The sequence below is a fragment of the Lepisma saccharinum genome, chromosome 11, assembly GCF_977018435.1.
Source record: "Lepisma saccharinum chromosome 11, izLepSacc3.1, whole genome shotgun sequence".
In the NCBI taxonomy this organism is placed as follows: domain Eukaryota; kingdom Metazoa; phylum Arthropoda; class Insecta; order Zygentoma; family Lepismatidae; genus Lepisma; species Lepisma saccharinum.
Genome location: NC_139239.1, coordinates 7977359 through 7999269, shown reverse-complemented (window position 1 = coordinate 7999269; position 21911 = coordinate 7977359). Strand labels below are relative to the sequence as shown.

General features: G+C 37.3%; 1 protein-coding gene across 1 annotated transcript in view; it reads left to right on the top strand.

Annotated features, from left to right (window-relative positions):
• Positions 1-19380, top strand: part of LOC145994615 (ubiquitin-conjugating enzyme E2 R2) — a 57453-nt gene extending 38073 nt beyond the window's left edge. The window contains exons 3-5 of the mRNA XM_083130673.1: positions 14477-14574; positions 16285-16419; positions 17877-19380. Coding sequence (XP_082986799.1) covers positions 14477-14574; positions 16285-16419; positions 17877-18111 — 468 coding nt within the window. The 3' untranslated portion in view covers positions 18112-19380. The remainder of the gene's footprint in view (positions 1-14476; positions 14575-16284; positions 16420-17876) is intronic.
• Positions 19381-21911: the final 2531 nt, after the last annotated feature.

Genomic DNA, 21911 nt, shown 5'->3' with positions numbered 1-21911 from the left:
AATATTGAATATACATACCCGAGTTCATTAAAAAACTTGTTGAGTGCAGATTGATTACCATATTTTCTTTCGAGCCAATTTCTAGCCCATACTTTTCTTTTAATTTTTAATGGCAGCAGTAGTTATTCTGCAGTTCGTCAAATCGCTTGTCCATCTTTCTAGCTTGTCTACTCTACGTAATGCCTTGTGAGAACAAAAGTATACCGACAAGTAGGGTAACAAGTATCGTGTGAGGTGAAAACTAGCAGATGATCCAGTACCACACAACTACTCCAAGTCCAACTGGAAAATCCAGCAGGAAATGTAGCCTCGTGTGATTAGGTTGTCAGGCATAACAGTCCGTAGACCTCCATCTAGAAAAGTATTTCGTGAGGGATCTGAACCAAGTGTCTCACAAGTAATAATAATAGTATAAATGTAATAATAATGATTAAAATAGGTACATTAATATTGTTATTACATGATATAATTGAGATATAATTCACATAGATCGACGTGAATGACCTTCGCAGACATAAACAGTTCGAAATACCATTGACTCATCTGTGCACGAGCTTTGGTCTATACGAGATAGATGCAATCCAGCTTACGCAAATATAGACCGGAGGACAGTTCCGATGTGATTCATATATTTCTCATTCCGATACTATTTTTGCAGAAGTAGTCTTTAAATTTGAACAATTTCATTTAGAAGAACCTTGTTTGTTGATTTCGGTCTCATGTTAACTTATACCCTGTCCCAGCTAACTGTAAAGCAAGTTCGCGCATAACGTCCGAGAAGCGAGGGAAATCGAATGGCCAGAGCGAAGCATTACGCGCTGCTGGGAAGGCTGGTAATTGCAGTCGCTTTTTCCCCTCCACGCAATTCCGTTCCCCTTACGTGTTCATTGGTGGAGCCGTCTCGCGTCACTACTTGTGCAGACACTTGTTTTCGTTTGCCTGCTCCACAGTTAGCTGGGACAGAGTATAGCTATTCTGTTGGAGAACCGTTGAATTGTGTGGTGGGGAATTGGGCTGCCTGATACGGAATTTCATATTTTTCAAATCAGTATCGAGGCTGACCACACACAGCAACGCAGCCGATTGGGTACGTGCCTCGCATTCACGTGTGGTTACTTATGCATGTAAAATCAACGGACCAAGCTGTGCATGTTTTATTCACTTAAATTTTTAACAGTTCCATGTCGTAAAAAAAGGCTGAATTTAATTTACCTAGTTTCATTAAATATTTGTCAGTAATGAAAGGCACATTAAATTCGGTATTTCCTGCACATTATTGGCGAGTTTCTGCTTGATAGGAAAGAAACCTTACCCCAGTTTGCTTTCTTTTCTGATTGTGACGTAGCATTCGGAGTGGGGGGACCCGTTAGTTGATTACACTTTTGCAGTTACACTTCCTTTGCAAAAATGTATACATTTCCGCATGAAGATTGAGCTTTTTCTTTCCAAATTGTAAATTAAAATTATAAGTTCTATTTGAAAGGGGAGGGAGACCGTGATACAGACACCAAAGGTACAAAATGGGAGAAAGCGCCCGGATAGTGCGTTACTCAAAAACTAGTGCGCACAAGGATTCTATCATTGTTTAATGTACAGTCACGGACACTGCCGGCGTGTAATGAATACATTGAATGTCAGTGTATTCATTACAAGCCGGCAGTGTCCGTGACTGTAAAAGACTTACGTTACAAGCACCACACTCTTGATGCCAGGAATGCAGGGCATATGAACGTAAATTCCAACTCGAGATAACCCGTAGTTAGCACAGCGCTCTACGACGACCGTTTTCGAATCCCGGCCTGGGCGTGAGTGTCTCTTCATCAGTTTCATCATATCACTCATCCTCACCTTCGCGATTAGCCAAAAGTAGCAGAAAAGCAAAGCGGAATAAATCGGGGTAACAAGTCTGCAGCAACGTAGACAGTCAGTAGCGTGCCCAGGATTTTCGAAAGGGAGGGGTTATGTATACTGTTCCTTGCTAGTCCGCCCTTATTTTGTCATATTTTCCTACCTTTGACGTTATTTTTTTTAGGAATACTGGGCCAAAGGGGGATTATAACCCCCCTCCCTTGGGCACGCCACTGTAGACAGTACCGACGGGACCACAGCGGTTCTGTTGCTATCAGAATTGATTCGATGTGTAGTGTAACATGCCCTTGATAATCACAAGTGGGGTGTTCAGCTGTGTACTGAGTACAGCTTTTAATAGTGACGGGAGACTCATATTCTTTTCCAGACATGTCATTTTTGTATTTTACCGAAGCAAGATTTATTAACTTGATGTAACATGTGAAGATCCACCAACATCAGCTTCTAATATCCATTCTTTCGTTCATGCCTCCTTGAACCATCAGATTTTTTTTTTCAATTTTCTCTTGCGAAATTAGCAGCAGAAACGAAATCATCTCATTTCACTCCCGTACAAAATATATTCGCTGACCGGATTATTGCACATAAACTCCTAAACTTACTTTTCTTAGGGATTCTAATCTGCAGTCAATTTACAGAGCCGTCCGTAGCTTTCACTACAAGAGTAGTGATAACGTCGTCGCGGGTTTCATACCCGGTGGAAGCACATAGTGGTTCGGATCTCACCTTAAACTGTAGTCCAGTCCCGATTAACTTTTCTGTGCATAAATGCGACTTAAAAACCAACTCAAGATCCATCAATCTTGAGAGTTAGCAAATATGCTATTTTTATTTCAGTTTTCTGCAGCGTGCTGTACAAAAGGCATTGAAAATACCACGTTCGAGGCTATATCCTTCGCGGACATGCTTTGTTTTTTCTCTTTATAAACTAATGTTTTTTGAGCAAGGCTCGTGGCTAAATTTTACCTCCTTGACCCAGTGTATCACATGTGAAGCAAAAATAGCACCAGATCTCAGTGTGTGCGTTGTGCCAATATTTTGATAACAGCTGTTGCAGAGGGGACTTCTTTTTGTTTAAGCCGCTAAAGAAGCAGGACGCGTCACCGCGTTGTGACCTCTGTTTTGCTTGCTTCGTAGCAATTTAGACGCCACGGAGCTATGTAGGCGTACTTATTTTTAGCCGCATCTCGAACAGAACACTGACCTACAGCTGACGAGAGTTTTGACGCTTCGTGCCCGAGGTCAACGAACACGTTATCCCAGGCAAGCAGCTCAGGAGAAAAATGTGCTTCCAGCAAGCGGAGCGTTTTCTTTATTTTTTAGTTATTTTTTTACAGTAGTAATTTTCAGTTGCCGTCACTGTGATGATTGAGGAACACTACGCTATTGAGATGTGTGCATCTGGTGATACCTTAAAAGCAACAAAAAATAGTAATATTAATTTAAGAAATAGGAAGAAATTTCTTTATGCAAGCGTCCATGGTCAGATAAGGAGTTCAATATTAACTTTTCTCACTTTGTGACTACCGCACCATTTTGAGTGATTATTCAGTTTCTGATACTGTTAACTGTGTTGCATTGTCAAGTGCGTAGCCAGAATTTTTTTTTCGTGAGCTGCCCAGCGTTAAATTTAAAGACGTTCATGGATTTGATTTATTTTAATTCGCTTTTCTACAACTTTTGGCTAATCGCAACGATGAGGATGAGTGATGGTATGAAAAAATTGATGAAAGGGCACTCACAAAAGACACCCATGCTCAGATGGGATATGAGATCGGGGCCCTTGACGTCATAGCACGCTATGCTAAGTATAACAGTTGTGATTACACAGAGAAAAATGTTTGTTTGGATCAACCAAAAAAATGGTAGTGGTGAACAAATCGTTTGTTTAAATAGGCATCAACCAAACAATTGTTCACCAGTACCAAATGATTTGGTCAAGTTCTATTTGTTTCTCGTAAACAATTTTTTGGTTATCAAAACGAAATATTATTTTGGTAAATCTGACAAAATGTAGCCCATTTGTTTAGGAAAACCAAATAATTTAGTCAAAATTACCAAACGATTTGTTAAATAATTTATTCATAATTACTTATGTTGTAATGTGGCTAATTTTAGCTAGGGTGGATAGTTTGTAGAAAGTAACTGATCTCAAAATACACATTCAGAATAGAAAGTTCACGTGAACTAACCGATTTGGAGCGTGTTTGTTTTTTCTGCGGCATCATCATCATTCATATTGGTTAGAAGGGGTGTAAGTACACTTACTTTCTACTTATATAGTCTACAATCAAAAGGTTGCTCATGGGAGATTCACTTTTATTCACTGCAGTACATTTTCTTCTTTAATTTGTAGCTTTGATGTTCACATATCTTTCGAAGAATATTAAATCACAATTTTTCACTATAATTACAATCAAACGTACCATTATTTGTTGTAAAAAAACTTATGTTTCTTGTACACATTTTGACAGAACCATCTAGCGGCTGGTGTAGGAAACTCGGTATAAAGTAAGTATATTCTGAGCTTTTTTTCAGAATATTAGGTTACACAGCAACATAAAGACTCGCTTGGAGTAATTATCTATATACATGAGTTTCAATTTTCGACAAAAGATTTTCATACTGCACTCGACGAAACTGGACAATCGTTATTTCAAATTCGAAAGCACTCTCACGCACACATAATAAATTTAACCAAACGTTTTGTTTCTCTTTACTTACATATCTACAATTTTGTTTACGAGTACCATATTTTGTCTGACCAAATTTTTTGGTATTCTTAAACAAAATAACAAAATTATTTAGTAATTACAAGCAACATTTGGTTATCGGAAACAAAACTATAAGCAAACAGCTCAACCAAACTTTTTTGGTAATTCCAAAGAACCCAGTTTTTTCTGTGTACTGCGTTAAATACTACTCCTTTTGCAGTGTGTTATCGAACACATGAAACCTACATGCAAAAACAGTTTTCGCAGTATTTTTAACAGAATATTCTCAAACTGTAGTGATTTGATTTTGTTTTAATTCACTTTTCTGCCACTTTTGGCTAATCTGTAAGCGGCACGTGTCGCTCGCACGGGCCCGTTTTCTCAATGACGTGAATCGTGTCGCCTTGGTCTGTTAATCCCGCATGCACAGTGCATGCTTGCTTAGAAACTGAAGGGGCCATTGTCGCTTGTCACTTGGAAGACCAACCTTCAGAAATAAATGCAACCTTCCTTACCGAAACGACACTACAGCTGCACGTGTTGTCTCTGGCTGCTGGCAGCGCTCGTATAGTGATTTTTTCTACAGACTGGATAGGAATTCGTGTTGCTTGCCACTTCGGAGTGAAACTGCTGTGTCGCTGGGGTCTTTCAGAAGCGACACATGTCTCTTGGAAACCAACCCTCAGAAATAAATGCAATCTTTCAAACCGAAGCGAATATTTTTCTACAGACTGGATAGGACCCTTCTCGCTTATGTGTGAAAGTCTCCTTACACTTAGTTTATTCTGCAACTATTCCTTTTTCGTTACATAATATTGTGCACTTGATAAAATTCAATAGCTCCTTTTTACACGTCATTAAATATGAAGGTGTTAAATGGAAAGAACCAACCGGGGTTCCTTTTGTGTTGGACAAGGCCACCAATATCCGATAAGCAACATATACTTCAGAACTGGGGATATCACTGATGTAAAAATAGAAATAATAATTTAAAAATACAATGCTGTTGCGCAACTGTTTGCTCGCCGCGTTTTCAGTTCTAAAGGCAGATTTTCCAGTAAGGATACATAAGTGTTAAAAGACATTATTTTCCTTCCCATGTGCAATGGGAAAGCAACGGTTCTTTGACTTGTAATTGATGTACCCGTTATGCATTGCACAGTGCTTCCCACCGTAAGTCTTATCTGAACCGCTATAGGCTTGTTCCTTGTTTCTCATATGAAGGCTTAATCCATTTGTGAAGTCTGAAGATGTTGCATACGCTAGAAAGAAAAGCTTTTGCAACTACTCACGGACACGTCCGAGATGTGACAATCACGTGGGTCGTTCTAACCCAGAAGTGTTCGTCTGTACCTGTAGGTAACTTTCCCATCTCTGTTCTATAGCACTTGTGTGGTTCGGAACCTTTCCAAAATGTGCATTCGTACAAATACAAAATCCACAGTAAAAAGAACTGTTTCATTTTTGAAAGGTCAGTCGCCCGGAGACACGACTTTGTATGTAATCAAAAATCAAGCATTAGCACTGAAAACATATTTTAAAAGGAACCGTAGGTAAGGACGTATTTAAAGGGGAGCCTAGGGGGTCAGACTCCCCCCCCCCCAGAGAAGACTTACCAAGATCAAAATTAAATAACCAAAGTACTTGTTTACTGTTGTATAATACGAAGTTAATTTATTTCCGCAGAACTTGCATAAAAATAAGAATTAGATTGTGATTATACAGCTTTGCGTTGACAGTGATTGTGGAAATTCGTGAGTACCGCTACTAATAATGATGCATAAAAATAATGATCAGGAACTTTACTTTCCATCAGATGGACGTAACAACCGTTGTGGTGTTCAATAAATGATCAATTAAAAACTTTTGAGACATTCATTTCTTTGGTAAGACAGTAGCTTTTTTTCAAATTGTATTTATCTTAACTAGACATAAGACTAATAATGAATATATGCTGTTATTTATGTATCTATTATTATATCATCTTTTTACCCGTTCATGTAATATAGTTCTACATGCGTGCCTGACCATGGGGTCACCTTCAATAGGCGGCAATTCAGTTTTTTCTGTCGTCCAATCGTAAGTGAATAGCGACAAACATCTTCATCTCCAGAGTAGGTCACGCTGACCTACTCTGGAATATTTACATCGTAATTAAGTTTTATACCAAAGTTGTAGGTCTGTGTGTTTGGCTGCACCAATCACAGTTCCTTAAACCAATTACTGCTGATGATAGTGCTGTGCAGAGCTTTCGTCACTGCTTGGATCATGGCAAATGTAACTTCAAATGTGTGGTGAGTAGCGCCATATAATTCAGGCGAGTAATGATATGGCTGACTGTGTTGATCACGCTATCACATCAAATCTATCCAAATCAACCCAGCCTCTGATTAATCGTAACGGACGAGCCCCGTATTGATTCAACAGTGCAAGCTTATGTTTTTGCACATTAAACAGAATTAACTAAACCCCCAAACGAGACCGAAAGCTGGGACAGCGAGACTCATTCTCGACAAACCGAAAGGGTCTGTTTTATCTGTAAATAGCAACAGTTGCCTACGCAAGCAGCACGCTTTTAACCTTTAAACAGCCAATGGGTCATATATGACCCATGGTGCCGATTACAACATTCATGTGCTTTTAGGACCTTCATACTTGTATGTGAGGAGGTTGTAAACGCTGACAGATGTTGAGATAAGACTTTGAAATGTCATTGGAATAAAGATGAACGCAACGATCTTTTGACAGCGCTGCACAGTTTGGCAACGCAGAGGCCGGTAACAATGCAAGCCGCTGACTGCATCATTCACCCTCCTACTTACCCGTAAGGGTAAATTTAGAATCAGAATGACCAAATTTTGGGCCTTGGTGAGGGCGTAAGTCACTTGGTGCATTCTGCCGAAAATTGCTGTCAAAATGCGCGAATAACGGATTTCTTTTGTACTGTCTAGGAAAGACTTGAAATCGTCCTTCCTTTGCTTTTTATGAAGGTTTATATTCACTAGTTTTCCCACGCGTTTGGCTCACTACTGTCGAAATCTTCAGAGTATTCAACGTGCTATTTTCGCATCGTTTAGTCATCCACGACTCGCTTGCGTCAAGTTCTGAGTAGCCCTTGAAACATTTCTGGGGAAAGAGAACTGACTGGCGAGCAAGTCTGGAGTTCTTGGACAAAGGGGCGGAAACATCGACGTGGAACTGTGGGTTGTCAACTTCGGATCTACGGAAGTCATTGACCTTGTGGCAGTTTCCAGTGCTAACGGAGCCGTTAGGTATGAATCTGTTCCAGCAGAAAGAGCAGTTCAACGACGCCGTCTTGGATACGCCCATGTCCGAATCATACTTTCCCCATAATGCATCATTCTCTCACATTGTCGCCTTGTTTTGTATTCGTATTTTAAAATTGTACATTCACAATCTTATTTTATCATCTTGCAATATTTACGTGTTTTATCAAATTTGTAATGCCAACAATATTATATTGCTTTATTCTGTTTTCCCCTTCCTTCCTTCATTTTTGATAAGATTGTGGGAATTGATCCATCTCTGATAAGTATGCCTTTGTTAACTTCGTTTATGTTGTAGTTCGTGATGTCTACTGTGAAATGTTCAGGGTGGACTCCTTAACGACCGTTAATGAAAATGCACACGTTCAAGGTTTATAAACAAGGAAATCAAAATGAATTGCCATACGTGATTTCCTGGTCTGTCTTGTATAGTAACATTTCGACATCACCCACAACATTTCACCATTTTCCGTATTGTAAAGTTGTTCTGTTTCTTAAGAAACGTGTCGATATTCCATAAGTTACAGAAAATTAACTTAATGTTCCTAAAGATTTTTATTATTATTTTTAGTGTGGGCCTTACTTCTATATATTTTTATAATACTCGTGTATAAACTTAAACACAGTCAAGGGACCTCTCTGATGGCGTAGTGGTAACATCGTCACCTTGAAGGGTTTCGGGTTCGATTCCGAAGGGGCACATATAGTGGTTGGGATTCCACTTTGAAGTTCATGGCGTTCCTCGTCCCGTCCTTCCGTTAAGAAGTAGTTATTCTAATTCAACGGCGTATTGGACACATCCGTCTCACCCATGGTCACTTGCTGCAAGGGCTCGGCCCTTCAATGTGTCATGCTTCTTGAATGTGCAGACTTTGCTTTCCTCAGGCAGACGTTTCAACTTCCACACTGTTTGGAGATGACGACAGTGTTTTAACAAATATTTTTAGCTTTTTACAAAGAGCTGGTCTCTTAAACTGCCTGCGAGATATTTTTTAGAATCTTACTTTTTCATGCGTTGGGTTTGTGGCAGAGTGGTTAGCACATCGCGCTACGATGCCAGGGGTCTCTGGTTCGAATCCTGGCCTGGATATTTGTGAGTGTCCAGTCATCAATTTCATCATCCCCATCTTCGCAAATTAGCCAAGTGGCACAAAATACGAAGTAAAATTAAGTCAATCAATCAATCATGCATTGGGTTTGTCTTGTGTAGGTTCCTTTACAGCCCTGCACTTTTACCCTTTCTCAAGGGCTTCTTACGAACCTTGTTTTAAACGTTTACGAAAGAAGATTAGATAAGGAGATATTTCCCCGTATACATTGAAGGTTGCAAAATGGACATACGTGCCGACATACCCAAAAATTTGAAATCAATGAACTCCCCTTCCTCGCAAACATCTGGTTTCTTCTATGAGGGTGTAGCCTTGTAATGAAGGGATTCCAGGTTCGGTTCCCACTTTAAACTGTAGATAGAGTCGCGATTTGCCTATCTACTCATAAAGTTGACTCAAAAACATGTATAAGAGTTTATTTTTCTAGAAATCAACAAAATGAAGTGTTGCCTACCCTTTCCTGTGTTCCTTGCACCCTGTCAATTTTCCACGTGCATCCGCACTCCCCCTCCATTATGTTTTTAGAGACAACCATGTGCCGGAGCTATCGATCCCTCCACGGGGAACGGCAGTGAATCGCCGTGGGCGTGTGGCCCATGCAGAAGACGCAGACGCAGCAAATAGTTTGGGAGGCAACGGATCGGCCACCACAAGGTCATTCGCTCAGGTGGAAACAGTCACGTGCCGTCGGGCTCAAGGTGAAGAAACAAAAGCGACACCTTCGCGGAATTGCGACTCGCCGAATACTAAATGGAATCGGGGAAGGCGCTTTTCGATAGATACCTTCAACACCTTTTTTTCCGAGTAGTATTTGCTCGCTGCGGCTTCCTGATAAAAGTAGCCTATTTTTAACGGTGCGAGAAAACAAGGACCTCGGCATTGCTACGAGCGGAAGTAGGAATTCGCTGAAGCAGTTCCTTCGTGTTTGGTGCCTGTATTGGTCATTAAGCAACCGATATAGGAGGCGGAAGAATTCACTCGGATTCCTTATCACGTTGTAAAGGATAAAAGTTGCGAAATCACTTACTGAAATTAATTGAAGCGTGGACTTTTAAGGTGCCAGGTAACGGGAGTGTACGATACTTTCTTAATCGCTTTGTAATTTCCGTTGACTTTTTCGTTGAGACTTATTTGGTTTATTCGGCCTGTAACTAATGAGGTGCTGTTATTACGCCAGAGGGAACGAATGGCCCCAATATATAAGAAAATATTGGCGATGAAATTAATATGTAATGTGAATTTTAAGTAATATAAACCTTAACTGCATCCCGCACAGTTTTCAGACTTCCCCGCAATTGTCAAAAAATGGCCTACAAAATCACTTAAAATGTTAGCTTGAATTTTTCGTAAATGACAACCGCGTCACAATATTCGTGAAAATACTTGAATAATTCAGCACAACCTGACCTAATGATTTACGCTATTGAAGCTAAGGGGAAAATATAAGTGCTCTTGTATTTATTTATTTTGACTTAGTCTTGGACGCACTAAGTGTTTCCAACACTAAACATAGTTTTGATTTCGCCGAGTTCTGTCCCGATCGCGGCTTTTCATAAGGTGGTCGCAGTCTCTACACAGATCGAAGGTTCCGTGAAGAATGTTCGGCTTTTGTTCATTACACCAACACAAAATTAAAAGTTTTCTTTCATGACTAGTGAGGTGGAGTCAGAAACTAACGAACAAGACTCGGTAAAAAATGGGTAGTGTGTGTGCAATTGGTGTCCGGTGAAAATGGCAAATGGAAAAAATGGCGAAAATAGAAATCACAAACAGAAAGCAAATGATAAATAATTGATATAAATAATTCATTGTAAAAAGAAAAATATTGATGCTGTGTTTAACAAAATCAATATTTATTCACCTTTGATTTCGTCATTTTACAATACTGTATTTAACCAGGACAATATTTATTCACCTTGGGTTTCGTCACCTTTTACTGTATTTAGTTAACAATATTTATTCACCTTCTATATCGTCGCTTTACATGCATTACAACTTTAGGTTATGTGCTACTCCTCGTAAGAAATTCTGCATTGTTCTTTTGTTATATAGCACTGTCGGTATAAATTACCCTAGTTTTCTTCTCTAGCAGTTGTCAAGTACTATATAGTATGAAATGTTCTCTTACACCGTCCAAAATTAAATCTAGTGTTGATTTCGAATATTCATATCATTAGGACACTTGGTTATCGTTCATTACAGCATCGTAATCAGGTGGAGGATTATGGTCGTGATCACACATGATTTTGTTTCAATAAATTTAGTTTTAGAATTCCTCGACACTTGAATTTGTTCCTCCACCTCATTACATTCTTCAGATCAGACAGTTTTGTACACGCTTAGATTCATACAAGCTTCTCTGCAGCTTTCTGAGATTTAACAATTTTCATTTTGAAAAAGTAAAGAAGTTCGTCTGAGAGAAATCAGTGATACAAATTAGTGCGAGGAGGTAGGTAAGGGCTGACTTCAGGTCCTGCTAGTAGCAAACACGTGTGATTGGTCAGCAGGTGTACGTAAAGCGTAAACGTGTTTTCAGTCCAAGATGAAAACCCATGCTATGCTGCACCCCCCCCCCTTAAGTTTCATGAAACACACATGCTTCAAATTATTTACAAAGGTTACCTTATATTAACATGTGATTCTATAGCAACTTCTGCCAGAAGAAATAAACGGCATTATAATTATTTTTGGAAACCTCAAATAAAATGTATCAATTCAAAGACAAATTAGTGATAATGACACCACAATTATATTAACTTTAAATTTCAAATTGTGAAATGCAAGATTTAATTTCTCAATTTTCATGTAAAATCGTAATTTATTGTTTTTTTCCATTTTTATTCTTGCCATTTTTTCACTTTGCCATTTTTTCCTCTTGCCATTTTCACTTTGCCATTTTTTCCTTTGCCGTTTTTACCTAAATTCGTGCAATTACGCAAGGACGTTGGGATGAATCTTCTTTTCATAGTTGTCTGCTCGCTTTCTTCACCCTCTGCTTTTATGAAAGCCATGGCAAATTCTACCCATTGTCCTCATGTTGTAGCACACAGTTTGTCACGTTGTGTCCTGGTATTGTTGATATTGGCTCGGCCGCTTCTTTTGCCGCTGACAAAAGCATGCGAAGGTTAATCAGAACTGTAAATGTTCATTCTCGTTGACGAGCGAGCGAATACTTTCTGACTCATCTGGCAGTTTGCATGCAACGAGCGTAACCATTGAGTCATGACTAGTATTCCTCAAATTGCAAATACTTTCCTCAATTGAAACGGGTAAAATTACCGCTAGATATGATTATGTATAGGACAATGCGGAGAAACAGTGACGTCAGATATTCGATTGCGTAGCGAATCGAGTAGATGAATATATCCTAGGATATAACAACTGGCCTCAAAATTCAAGAAAAGTCATGGAAATATCATGGTTTCTCTGTACCCGCCCTAATTTACATGAAGCTCGAAATAATTTCCAGTTAACACTATGCCAAATTTCCTGGGTTTCATTCTCAGTGAACGGCACCTCCCAGATGGCGCAATGGTAGAGTCGTCACCTTGTAATCAAGGGGTCTCGGGTTCGATACCGGTTGGAGGCACATAGTGGTTCGGATCCCACTTTAAACTGTAGGTCCAGTCCCAATTAGCCTTACTGTGCATAAAGTGGACTTAAAAACACCAACTCAATCAATCAATAATTCTGAGTGAAGGCTTTCGACTGGCTAGTCAGTCCCGATTAGCCTGTGTATAATGTGGAAGTAATACAGATTTAATTTCTGTAATAAAATTTCGATATTATGACGTGAATCACTGGATTCATTTTGCGAAAGAGCAGAATCGAAAAAGAGGCGGCCAGCGTGGGGTGGTGACTCATTGGCAAAACCAGCTGTGAATCGTTCACCTGAAGACCAAGGTCAGTGCTTCCTGCATTCGCAGCTCTTTGTCTAGAACAATGGCTCCATGCTGTTTACCCTTCAGATGAAACTTGCCAAGTTACAAGTTATTTCCCCCCGAAGTCTTCATTGGATAACGATGAATGTTGGTCCCTTTTCACTTGCTGAGAGGGGAGGGGGCAGTAGTTTAACAAAGTTGAGCCACGTAACAAGTTCTGACTCTTGTATTTGCTTTACTGCAGCATCAGAATTCAGAAGTCTTCTCGTTCGCTCGCGCTGGATTATTTTCTTGAAACTGTTGCAACTTGTTTATGTTTTTCCTTTCCGTGGCGCAGTTCGCTTCTTGTTAACTTCGTAGTTTCTTTCCAAGCTCGGGAGGAAAGTTCTGAAGTCCTGGTGTATAAAGTTAACCTTTTGTCGTTTCGGTATTCGAGCGCTTTCGCCATCGAAAGTGTCGGTTTCGAGTCCCGATTTTGACATAGGTGTTCTTCGCGAGTATCTTTTCATCAATTTCATCGTCAATCTCTCATCGTTGCGATTATCAAGACGTGGCAAGAAATCGACGCAATATTAAAAAAATATATATATATATATTTTACAGCTTGTACCGTGTCACCTGCAAAAAAAAAAAAAAGTAAAATCGCGATGTGAATTTACGCAGCCCACGGTGGTGGAGTGGTTACGACTGCACGCTACAACGCCAGGGGTCCCGGGTTCGAATCTCGGCTCTGGCATGTGTGTTCTTTTGTGTGTCCCTTGATGAATTTCATATTATCATTACTCATCCTCATCGTCGCGGTTAGCCAAACGAAGCAGAAAAGCGACGAAAAATGACAAATCAAATAATGTGGAGATACAATAGAACATCCGTATTGTACTATGCTTGATTTTATAACTAGGTGCATAATATTATCAATCAAAAATAGAATAGGAGTATACAGAGTGTTGCCTTACAACACCGACAGACGATCACAACAACGCGAACAACTTTTCGTCTTAACGTTTTGCTTGTTTAGGCCTATGCCTCGTTTCGACTCGACGAACCCTGAAATATTTTTTAATCTTTTACGTACATGCAACTGTGCGTCGCAGAATCATGGTTCATACTGTTATATTTTCTGTCAATGAACGTCAACATCTGTAGCATAGTAGAAATAGACTGTGTAACCAGTGAATGCAAGACTCCCCTCCCTCCCCCCTCCATAACGGGAATATCTCTAGACACACATTGCAAAGTCTGCCATTAATGCAAAAGCATAAAATAACATGTGAAACCTGTGTGTGGATGCCAATACATGCATTCATTTTGCTGGCATGATACGATTTGTATAACATATCACTTTTAGTAATAAATTGATTGTGTGTGTTCATACAGAATTGACTCATACTCCTATCATTCTCTGAATTGTGTAAATGTAATTGTAAAATATGCAAGACACTGTAGTTGTGTGTGTGTGTGTGTGAGAGAGAGAGAGAGAGAGAGAGAGAGAGAGAGAGAGAGAGACAGAGACAGACAGACAGAGACAGAGAGAAAGATAGAAAAAAATTGAACCTTGTGCATATAGATAAGCTTTTCAAAAGTGGTACTAGGTTATCTTTCATTTTCCATTTCAGAATGGTGATTTGTGTATCTCAATACTCCATCCCCCAGTTGATGACCCACAGAGTGGAGAATTGCCTTGTGAAAGGTGGAATCCTACTCAAAATGTCAGGTAAGTTTGTTTTTTTCTTTTTAAATAGAAATCAGCTAAGGGGAAATGCTTGTGGTTTGATGTTTCAAATTCACTTGGATATTAATGTATAAACTTTCAAGTAGATTTAGTAAGAAACATTTCATTATAGTGTACACTTAGAATAAATGTAATTTATGAATAAAACTCAAATCAGTGGTGGCGATTAGGAGGCCAGTTGCGCCCCCCCCCCCCCTTTCCTTTCCATTTTTGCCTCTGCACTATGGTCTCTTAATGCTAAGCCTTCTCCAGAAGATAAAACTGACCTTGCCCCCCAATTTTGGCACCTAATCATTGCTACTAAATGTAATATATTTTCCACTCAATTCACAAGAGTTTTTCTTAAGCTAGATGCCATACCAGTTTTCTTTTAATTGTAATTTGTTTGTTGATTTTTTAATTGTGTTAAGGTGTACACTGGCAAAAATTAAAACATGTTTTTTTCTTCATATTCAGAATAAAATGATTACCAGTCGATGGTACAAGTTCAGAGCTTATCATCATATGAGATACATATTTTGAATTTTTCCATTTAGATTTTGTTTACTGTACCCTTTTTACTTATTACTAGACCTCGGATTTTAGGTTTTTAACCTACTTTTTGCTTTGCAGGTAAATAAGAAATAACAAAACAAGTTCTTTCAGCATTTCATTAAAAAGGGCAACAACTGACGAAGTTTTATAGTGCCTAAATTAAACCTTTGTAATTTTTTTATATATTTTTTTGTTTAGGGATTTGGATTAATAAAAGTTGCAATTTTTCTCATCCACGGAAAAGAAAATTGAAATAGAGAAAACATCCGCTTCTACATTTTTTCATGTTTTACCAAAATTCACGCATAATTCCCAGGAATTCCAAGTGAGTAGCCACCCTGATATTGGTTGGTTGGTTGATTTGTTGTTTTAAGTCCACTTTATGCACAGTAAGGCTAATCGGGACTGGACCTACAGTTTAAAGTGGGATCCGAACCATTTGTGCCTCCACCGGGTATCGAACCCGGGACCCCTTGATTACAAGGCGACGACGCTACCACTGCGCCATCGGGGAGGCCCTACCCTGATATTGTTCAGCAAATAAACATACATAATTGATTTTCCATATCAACAAGTAACTTTTGCTAACAGCACAAGCATAGTATTACAATAATTTGTGGATAGTTTTGAAAATGATGTAAAGAAATGACAATATGGTTAGAAAATTAATATTTGGTTGTTATACCGGGTGTCCCAAAAGTCGCTTGACCGTGAAATAAATATTTGTATTTGAAAACAATACGTGTGTTATTAAATCAACAATAAAAAATAAATAAAATGTAAATATTTATTTCTTGGTCAAGCAACTTTTGCGACACCCGGTATATATATATCTATTAAAATTTCTTATAGTTCTTGTGAAATTTTGTTATTAACGAATGTATCTAATCAGTCGTTTTCAGGAATTTTGTACTATTTCAAGTTTTTTTGGAACCTAGTTTAGGATTTTCCGAGCCTAATTTAAGATTTTTAAAACCTATTTAAGCATTTTTAGAACCTATTTCAAGATTTTTAGGGCCTATTTCAGGATTTTTAGAACCTAAAAATTCGAGGTCTACTTATTACTAAGAAAATTAGCTTTAATTAAAATTGTGGAATGAGAAGATGACATAATTCTTATTTTGACTTTATAATATATTATTTTTGTGATTTTTCCAGAACGATTTTGCTCTCTGTGATCTCTTTGCTAAATGAGCCAAATACGTTTAGCCCAGCCAATGTTGATGCATCTGTCATGTATAGACGTTGGAGAGATTCCAAAGGAAAAGATAAAGAATATGAGAACATAATCAGGTATGGTACCCTGTTTTGATTTTAAATATGGGCATTCCACGAAAACTGGTCCTACTGCATGTAAATAACAAAGTGAATTAATATGGAAATTTTTATGGTTTTTAATTGCATTAATGTTTAGATATTTGTGAATGCATATAATTTTCACATTTTATCAATAAAAGTTACTAGCATCTGTAGCTTATGTGCTTCACAGACAAATGAAGTCAAAATTGGCTACATTTTTAAAGCGTCGCACACATAATGCACTTTCGTTAATGCTTTCCATGCATTCAGCATGTGCCATCATATTCAATTTTTTCCCATTTGTTAGCAGACACCACAAAGTGCTTCTTAATTCTATGAAATTAGTTCATTATGAATAGTTTAATCCTATTTCATGTGTAGAAACTTAAATTTTGTGTGTAAAATGTTACACATGTAATGCTGGAATCTCCCATATCCATATATATTATATATATATATATATATATATATATATATATATATATATATATATATATATATATATATATATATATATATATATATATATCTTGGCTCGTAAGTATAGCATAGCTCAAATTTTTACATATTTCTGAATTATACATTTAATCTTCCTGATCCCAAGAAAGCAGCCCAATAAAAGTTTTCTCAGATTTTACACTTTCCTTCATGTGATAGTCTCCATCACTGAGGAATGAGGTTAGTTAGCAGAGGTTGAAAACTGATTCTCTTTGAAATAACATGAGTTGTGTCTTTAATCTTCACCAAAGATGTGAGTGAAGGGAAAGGAAAGATAAATCAACAAATGAAACCAAATACAAGTGATTCCAATGAAGAAGAAGAAGAATAAAAACCACCACACCACCTTGGCGTAACAGCCCACGAGGGCCTACCTACCAAGTCCGGCCTCACTCCTGCTACTCATTCGTAGTTCATCAACTTCGTCACGATGGTGGGTGGCCACCTGTTCCATACACTGGGCAAAATCTCAGGAGAGAAGTTGTTACTATCAAATCTGCACGTCCCGTAGCTGGAGCCCAAAGTTTGCCCCTTAAATGGCACGGCCACAGTGCTGGACGTGATTCCAATATATTCTACTAAGTTACTCTTTTTATATATTTTTATTTAGTTATTTATTTATGCTAAGAAAACCATTAATCCAACTAAGATAAAGCTACACATTTTGAAATGTCACCTTAAAACAAATTTATTAATCAGTACAAGATTGCATGACAAGTATTTCATTCTTGTGCCTGAGTGGCCTTCCCAAAGAACTCTACATGCATGACTCTACCAGCAACAGTGTGAATAACCTTTTATCTAATGTTTGGCCTAATCTACCATATCGCTGTAGATTTCATGGTATAGCAACACTGCAATAATTTATAATGGCATGCTTTAAAAGGAAATACCTATTTTGATACTCTGTGCCTTTCAGTAGTCCTATTACAGTGCAAATTTTCTATTTTCAGAAAACAAGTAGGAGCTTCCAGAATCGAAGCAGAGAAAGACAATGTTGTGGTTCCCATGACTCTTGAAGACTACTGCATTAAAACTAAGGTTAAGCCTCCGGAGAACTCGGTAGATATGACAGACTTCTATGATGACGATTACGATTTAGATGATGATGATGAAGATGAGGATGACGAAGGATCAGCTGATGGAGACTATGAAGATGGTGATGATAGTGGAAATGGTGAATCGTGATAGACTTCCTCGTTGCTATTGAAAATAATACTGTGAAAAACAATGAAAAAAAATCATCATAAGAATCATTCATCATCATGGTGTTCCATTCATTTGTTTACTTGTTTCATATATGCAATTGAACAACATACAGTAGTGGTCGGTGACACTTTTGAAGCAGGATCCAGTTATCTAGAAGCAAGAGACACGGCTGTGATTTATTTTCAGTGTGTGTGTATGAGTGCATGGATGTGTGCTTAATGAATACATGTGAATAAGTGTGTGTGTGAGATTTTGAAATATCTTCATTGTACTTGCAGCCCTTTTACGTGTGAGAAAACATAATCATTCTCATTGGAAAATTGAAAAATTTGTTTTTGGCATGAATATTGTGTACAGCATATTTTCATAGATAGGAATGGTATGGCTTGTTAATATATAGATTTTCTCAATACTGATGTGTAGTGCTGGATGATACCTTGGTGTTTTCTTTATCACCTGTGTCCATTGCAAATGCAATTTTCAAGTGTTTTTTTGTTTTTTTTAATCTGAACTAGAGTTTGATAATTAATGTACTTCTATGTGTTGGTGTGTATGAATTAGAAGAAATGAAAAAAGTAGTGGTCCTTGAAAAGTATTCAGTTTTTTTTTTCATGCAAGTTGGAAGAGAGTAAACATTTTTTCACTAGTGATTTTACCAGAATTGAAATTCATGAAAATCTTACATACTGATAAGCAAAAATTACCCAATTCATCTTAAACCCTATCATATTGCTCATTATATTCTATTTTTTTTTCTTTATTTTGTGGCATAATACGTAATTATTTTTCAATTGACTTCTTGTGAGATCTGTTTTAACAACATTGAAATTTCTTAAATCATGTCGCCATGTTGTGTTTTCCAACTCTTGAATTTCATATCTTATTTGTTGAGTGTTAATGGTGAATTCGTCCACATGATTAGAATTTCAACTCGTTTGCTTGTCATCTAGATGTAATTTTGAAGGATGCGATATACAGTAAGTGTTATCATATACATATGAAATAGTTGGTCTGCAAAATAGAGCACACTTTTTATGCAAATTAAACTAAAAATATAGTTTTTATTCAACATATGCATAATCCATGCAACTTTTTTTTTTTAATTAAGGAAAGTACATTGATTCCCTTACTTAAGATAAATACGGTCCTTTAAGATGTGTGTTATTTCATTATTGCTTCTTGTTAGTTTGCTTCAACTCAAATATGCGTCACTTGAAAGTTTGCATAATAAATAAAGCAACTATGCAAGTTTTGTGTTAATTTCTTTATCCTGTACAAGATTTTCTTGCATTCTTGTAACAAAGAATTTGAAATAGCTCTACAAAAAATTATTACTTTATTGAATTCCTGAACAATTTATGAATCCAAGATGTGTAAAAAGCATCAGCCACTAACTGGAAATGCATAATACGAAGAAAGCTTAGTTTTAACAAAGAAGAAACACAATACCGTAGTCCCGATAATTCAAGGCTGTACTACCTCAAGAGAGAAAAACAATATCACAAAATGTACAATAAGTGAAAAATGGGACATGCAGTATTATTATTATTAATATTTTACTTACATTTCTCAGTACAGTAGTAACAATGATGTTAGGAAAACAGTTAATCAATATTGAATTTACATTTAAACAAATGGTCAAGTGTCAAGAGAATGTTGCATTGTTTCCATTCCCAAACCCACTTCTCAGAAGATTGAGCCACGGTAGCTCAGTCGTTAGGGCGTCTGACTACCATGCGAGAGACCCGGGTTCGATCCCCCACAGGGGAGCCCTTTTTCTTTTTTACTTATCAGAAGAAAACTGATTTCTTTTGCCTTGGATTATACAGAACATCGAATTATTGAGACACTACTGTATATACTGTAGACTAAAGAAGAAATCTTATTTTATATATAATAATAAATGCTAATTGAGAGTTCAATTATCACAAGCAATTGTTGCAAGGAAAGACAAATACTGAAGCACAGTAGAACATATTTGCAAAATAGAAACTTGTGATTTACTTCACATTGTAGGCTTCACAATCAAATAACAAAATTGGCAATCAGGTATTCATTTCAAATAACATGCCAATAAAAATATTGCTTCATAGACATATAAAGTATCGCATGTTCTTTTATGTAAATTTGTCGTCAAAATTGTCAGCTGGTGTAAAGTATGCAAACATAAGGTTTGGTTATTTTCAAACAACACTAACTTCTGGATAAACTGTAAAACTATTCAAACTTTATGCAGCATTTAAGGAAATGTTTCTGTTGCTACATGTTACAAGAGTGTGTTTTATGTTACAATGATGATGAATAATGTGCTGTATGTATTCCTAAAATGTCAGTACATGATTAAGATGCAATTGTTCTTAATAATACTGTGGGGATCGGATCAATCTGCCATGAACAAGTCAAGTGATGAGCTTTTATGTTTGTGGTCATTTTGGTTTGAACACAAGTTTATAAAAGTGTGAAAAATTGTTTTCATATGGGATTTAAATTTTTCTGTGACCTTGGTGAAATTGTGGTATTTAACCAATTAACAAAACTACATAAAAAGTACCATTACATTTATATCATTTATCACAAAAGTTTGCTTGAAACAAGCTGCCCTTAATGGTTCAGGGGACAGTATGCATTTATTTCAATAACGTTGAAATGTGAACCGCAATTTAAAAGAAAGGTCAGAAGCCTTAATATAACTAGTTAATTTTGAAATTCAGAATGTGAGAAGTCTGCAATGTTAGTAAAATGCTTATTGGCTAATATGTTGGAGTGGCGGTGATTAGGAAGGAGTGAGGGGGCAGTTGCCCCACTTTTTCCTCCCACACTATGACCTTTTAATGCTAAGCGTCATCTAAAAGAGAAAGTAAACTGTCCTCCTCACCCCATCCCCCTTCAGTTTTGGCACCCAATTTTCCACTACTGATTTTGAAGCATTCGTAGCATACAAAGAAATTTTATCTGAATAGAGCACTTGTGATACAATAATACTCTAGAAATCATAATCCTCATAAGAACATGCAAACTTTCATTTGGAAATATGTATAAGCACACCACATACGATTATTGGTTTTGCAATATACAACTGTATACAATGTATATACCATAATAATGCTTTGACCCCCCCCCCCCCCACCCCAGTCTTATCAGCAGCAGATGGTGGCTCTGAATTAGGTGAAGGGCTAGTACATCTAACACACACACACAAAAATTTAGAGTGCTTTGTTAGAAATCCCATTTTCTAATTAGTATGTGTAACTACAGATCTATTTTTTCTGTTACTCCATTTTTTTTCCTACTAGCTCTTAGTATTTGTCCCCTGTAAGATGCTAACATTCAATAAATGTTCATACAAGGTATTTATAAGTACAATGATAACCTTAATAACAGCTTGGAAATGCAAATATGATTAGCTGAAAACCCAGGGGAGCCGATGGGGCTTCAGCCCCTCCAAAATTTTTTTACAAAATTAAAATTTTCAAATGAAAACAGTAAAGAAGTTTGGAAAGACGAAAGTGGTAAATACAAAACCCTCTTAAAAATGGTCCCTGGTTACAATTTTTCTTTTAACAACTTTAAAAATGAATGTTGAAAATAGTAATTCAAAATATTTTATTGTGTATCCTCCTAAAAGGTAGGTATGTAATATCTACTTTTAAATTGCAGCCCCCACTAGAAAAAGAAATATATATATATCCTGTGTAAGCTAGTGGCTCAAAATGTTGAGATATGCATACTCTTGATTGTTGTACTATTGTCAGATTGTAAAGCATGAAACATAAATCTTG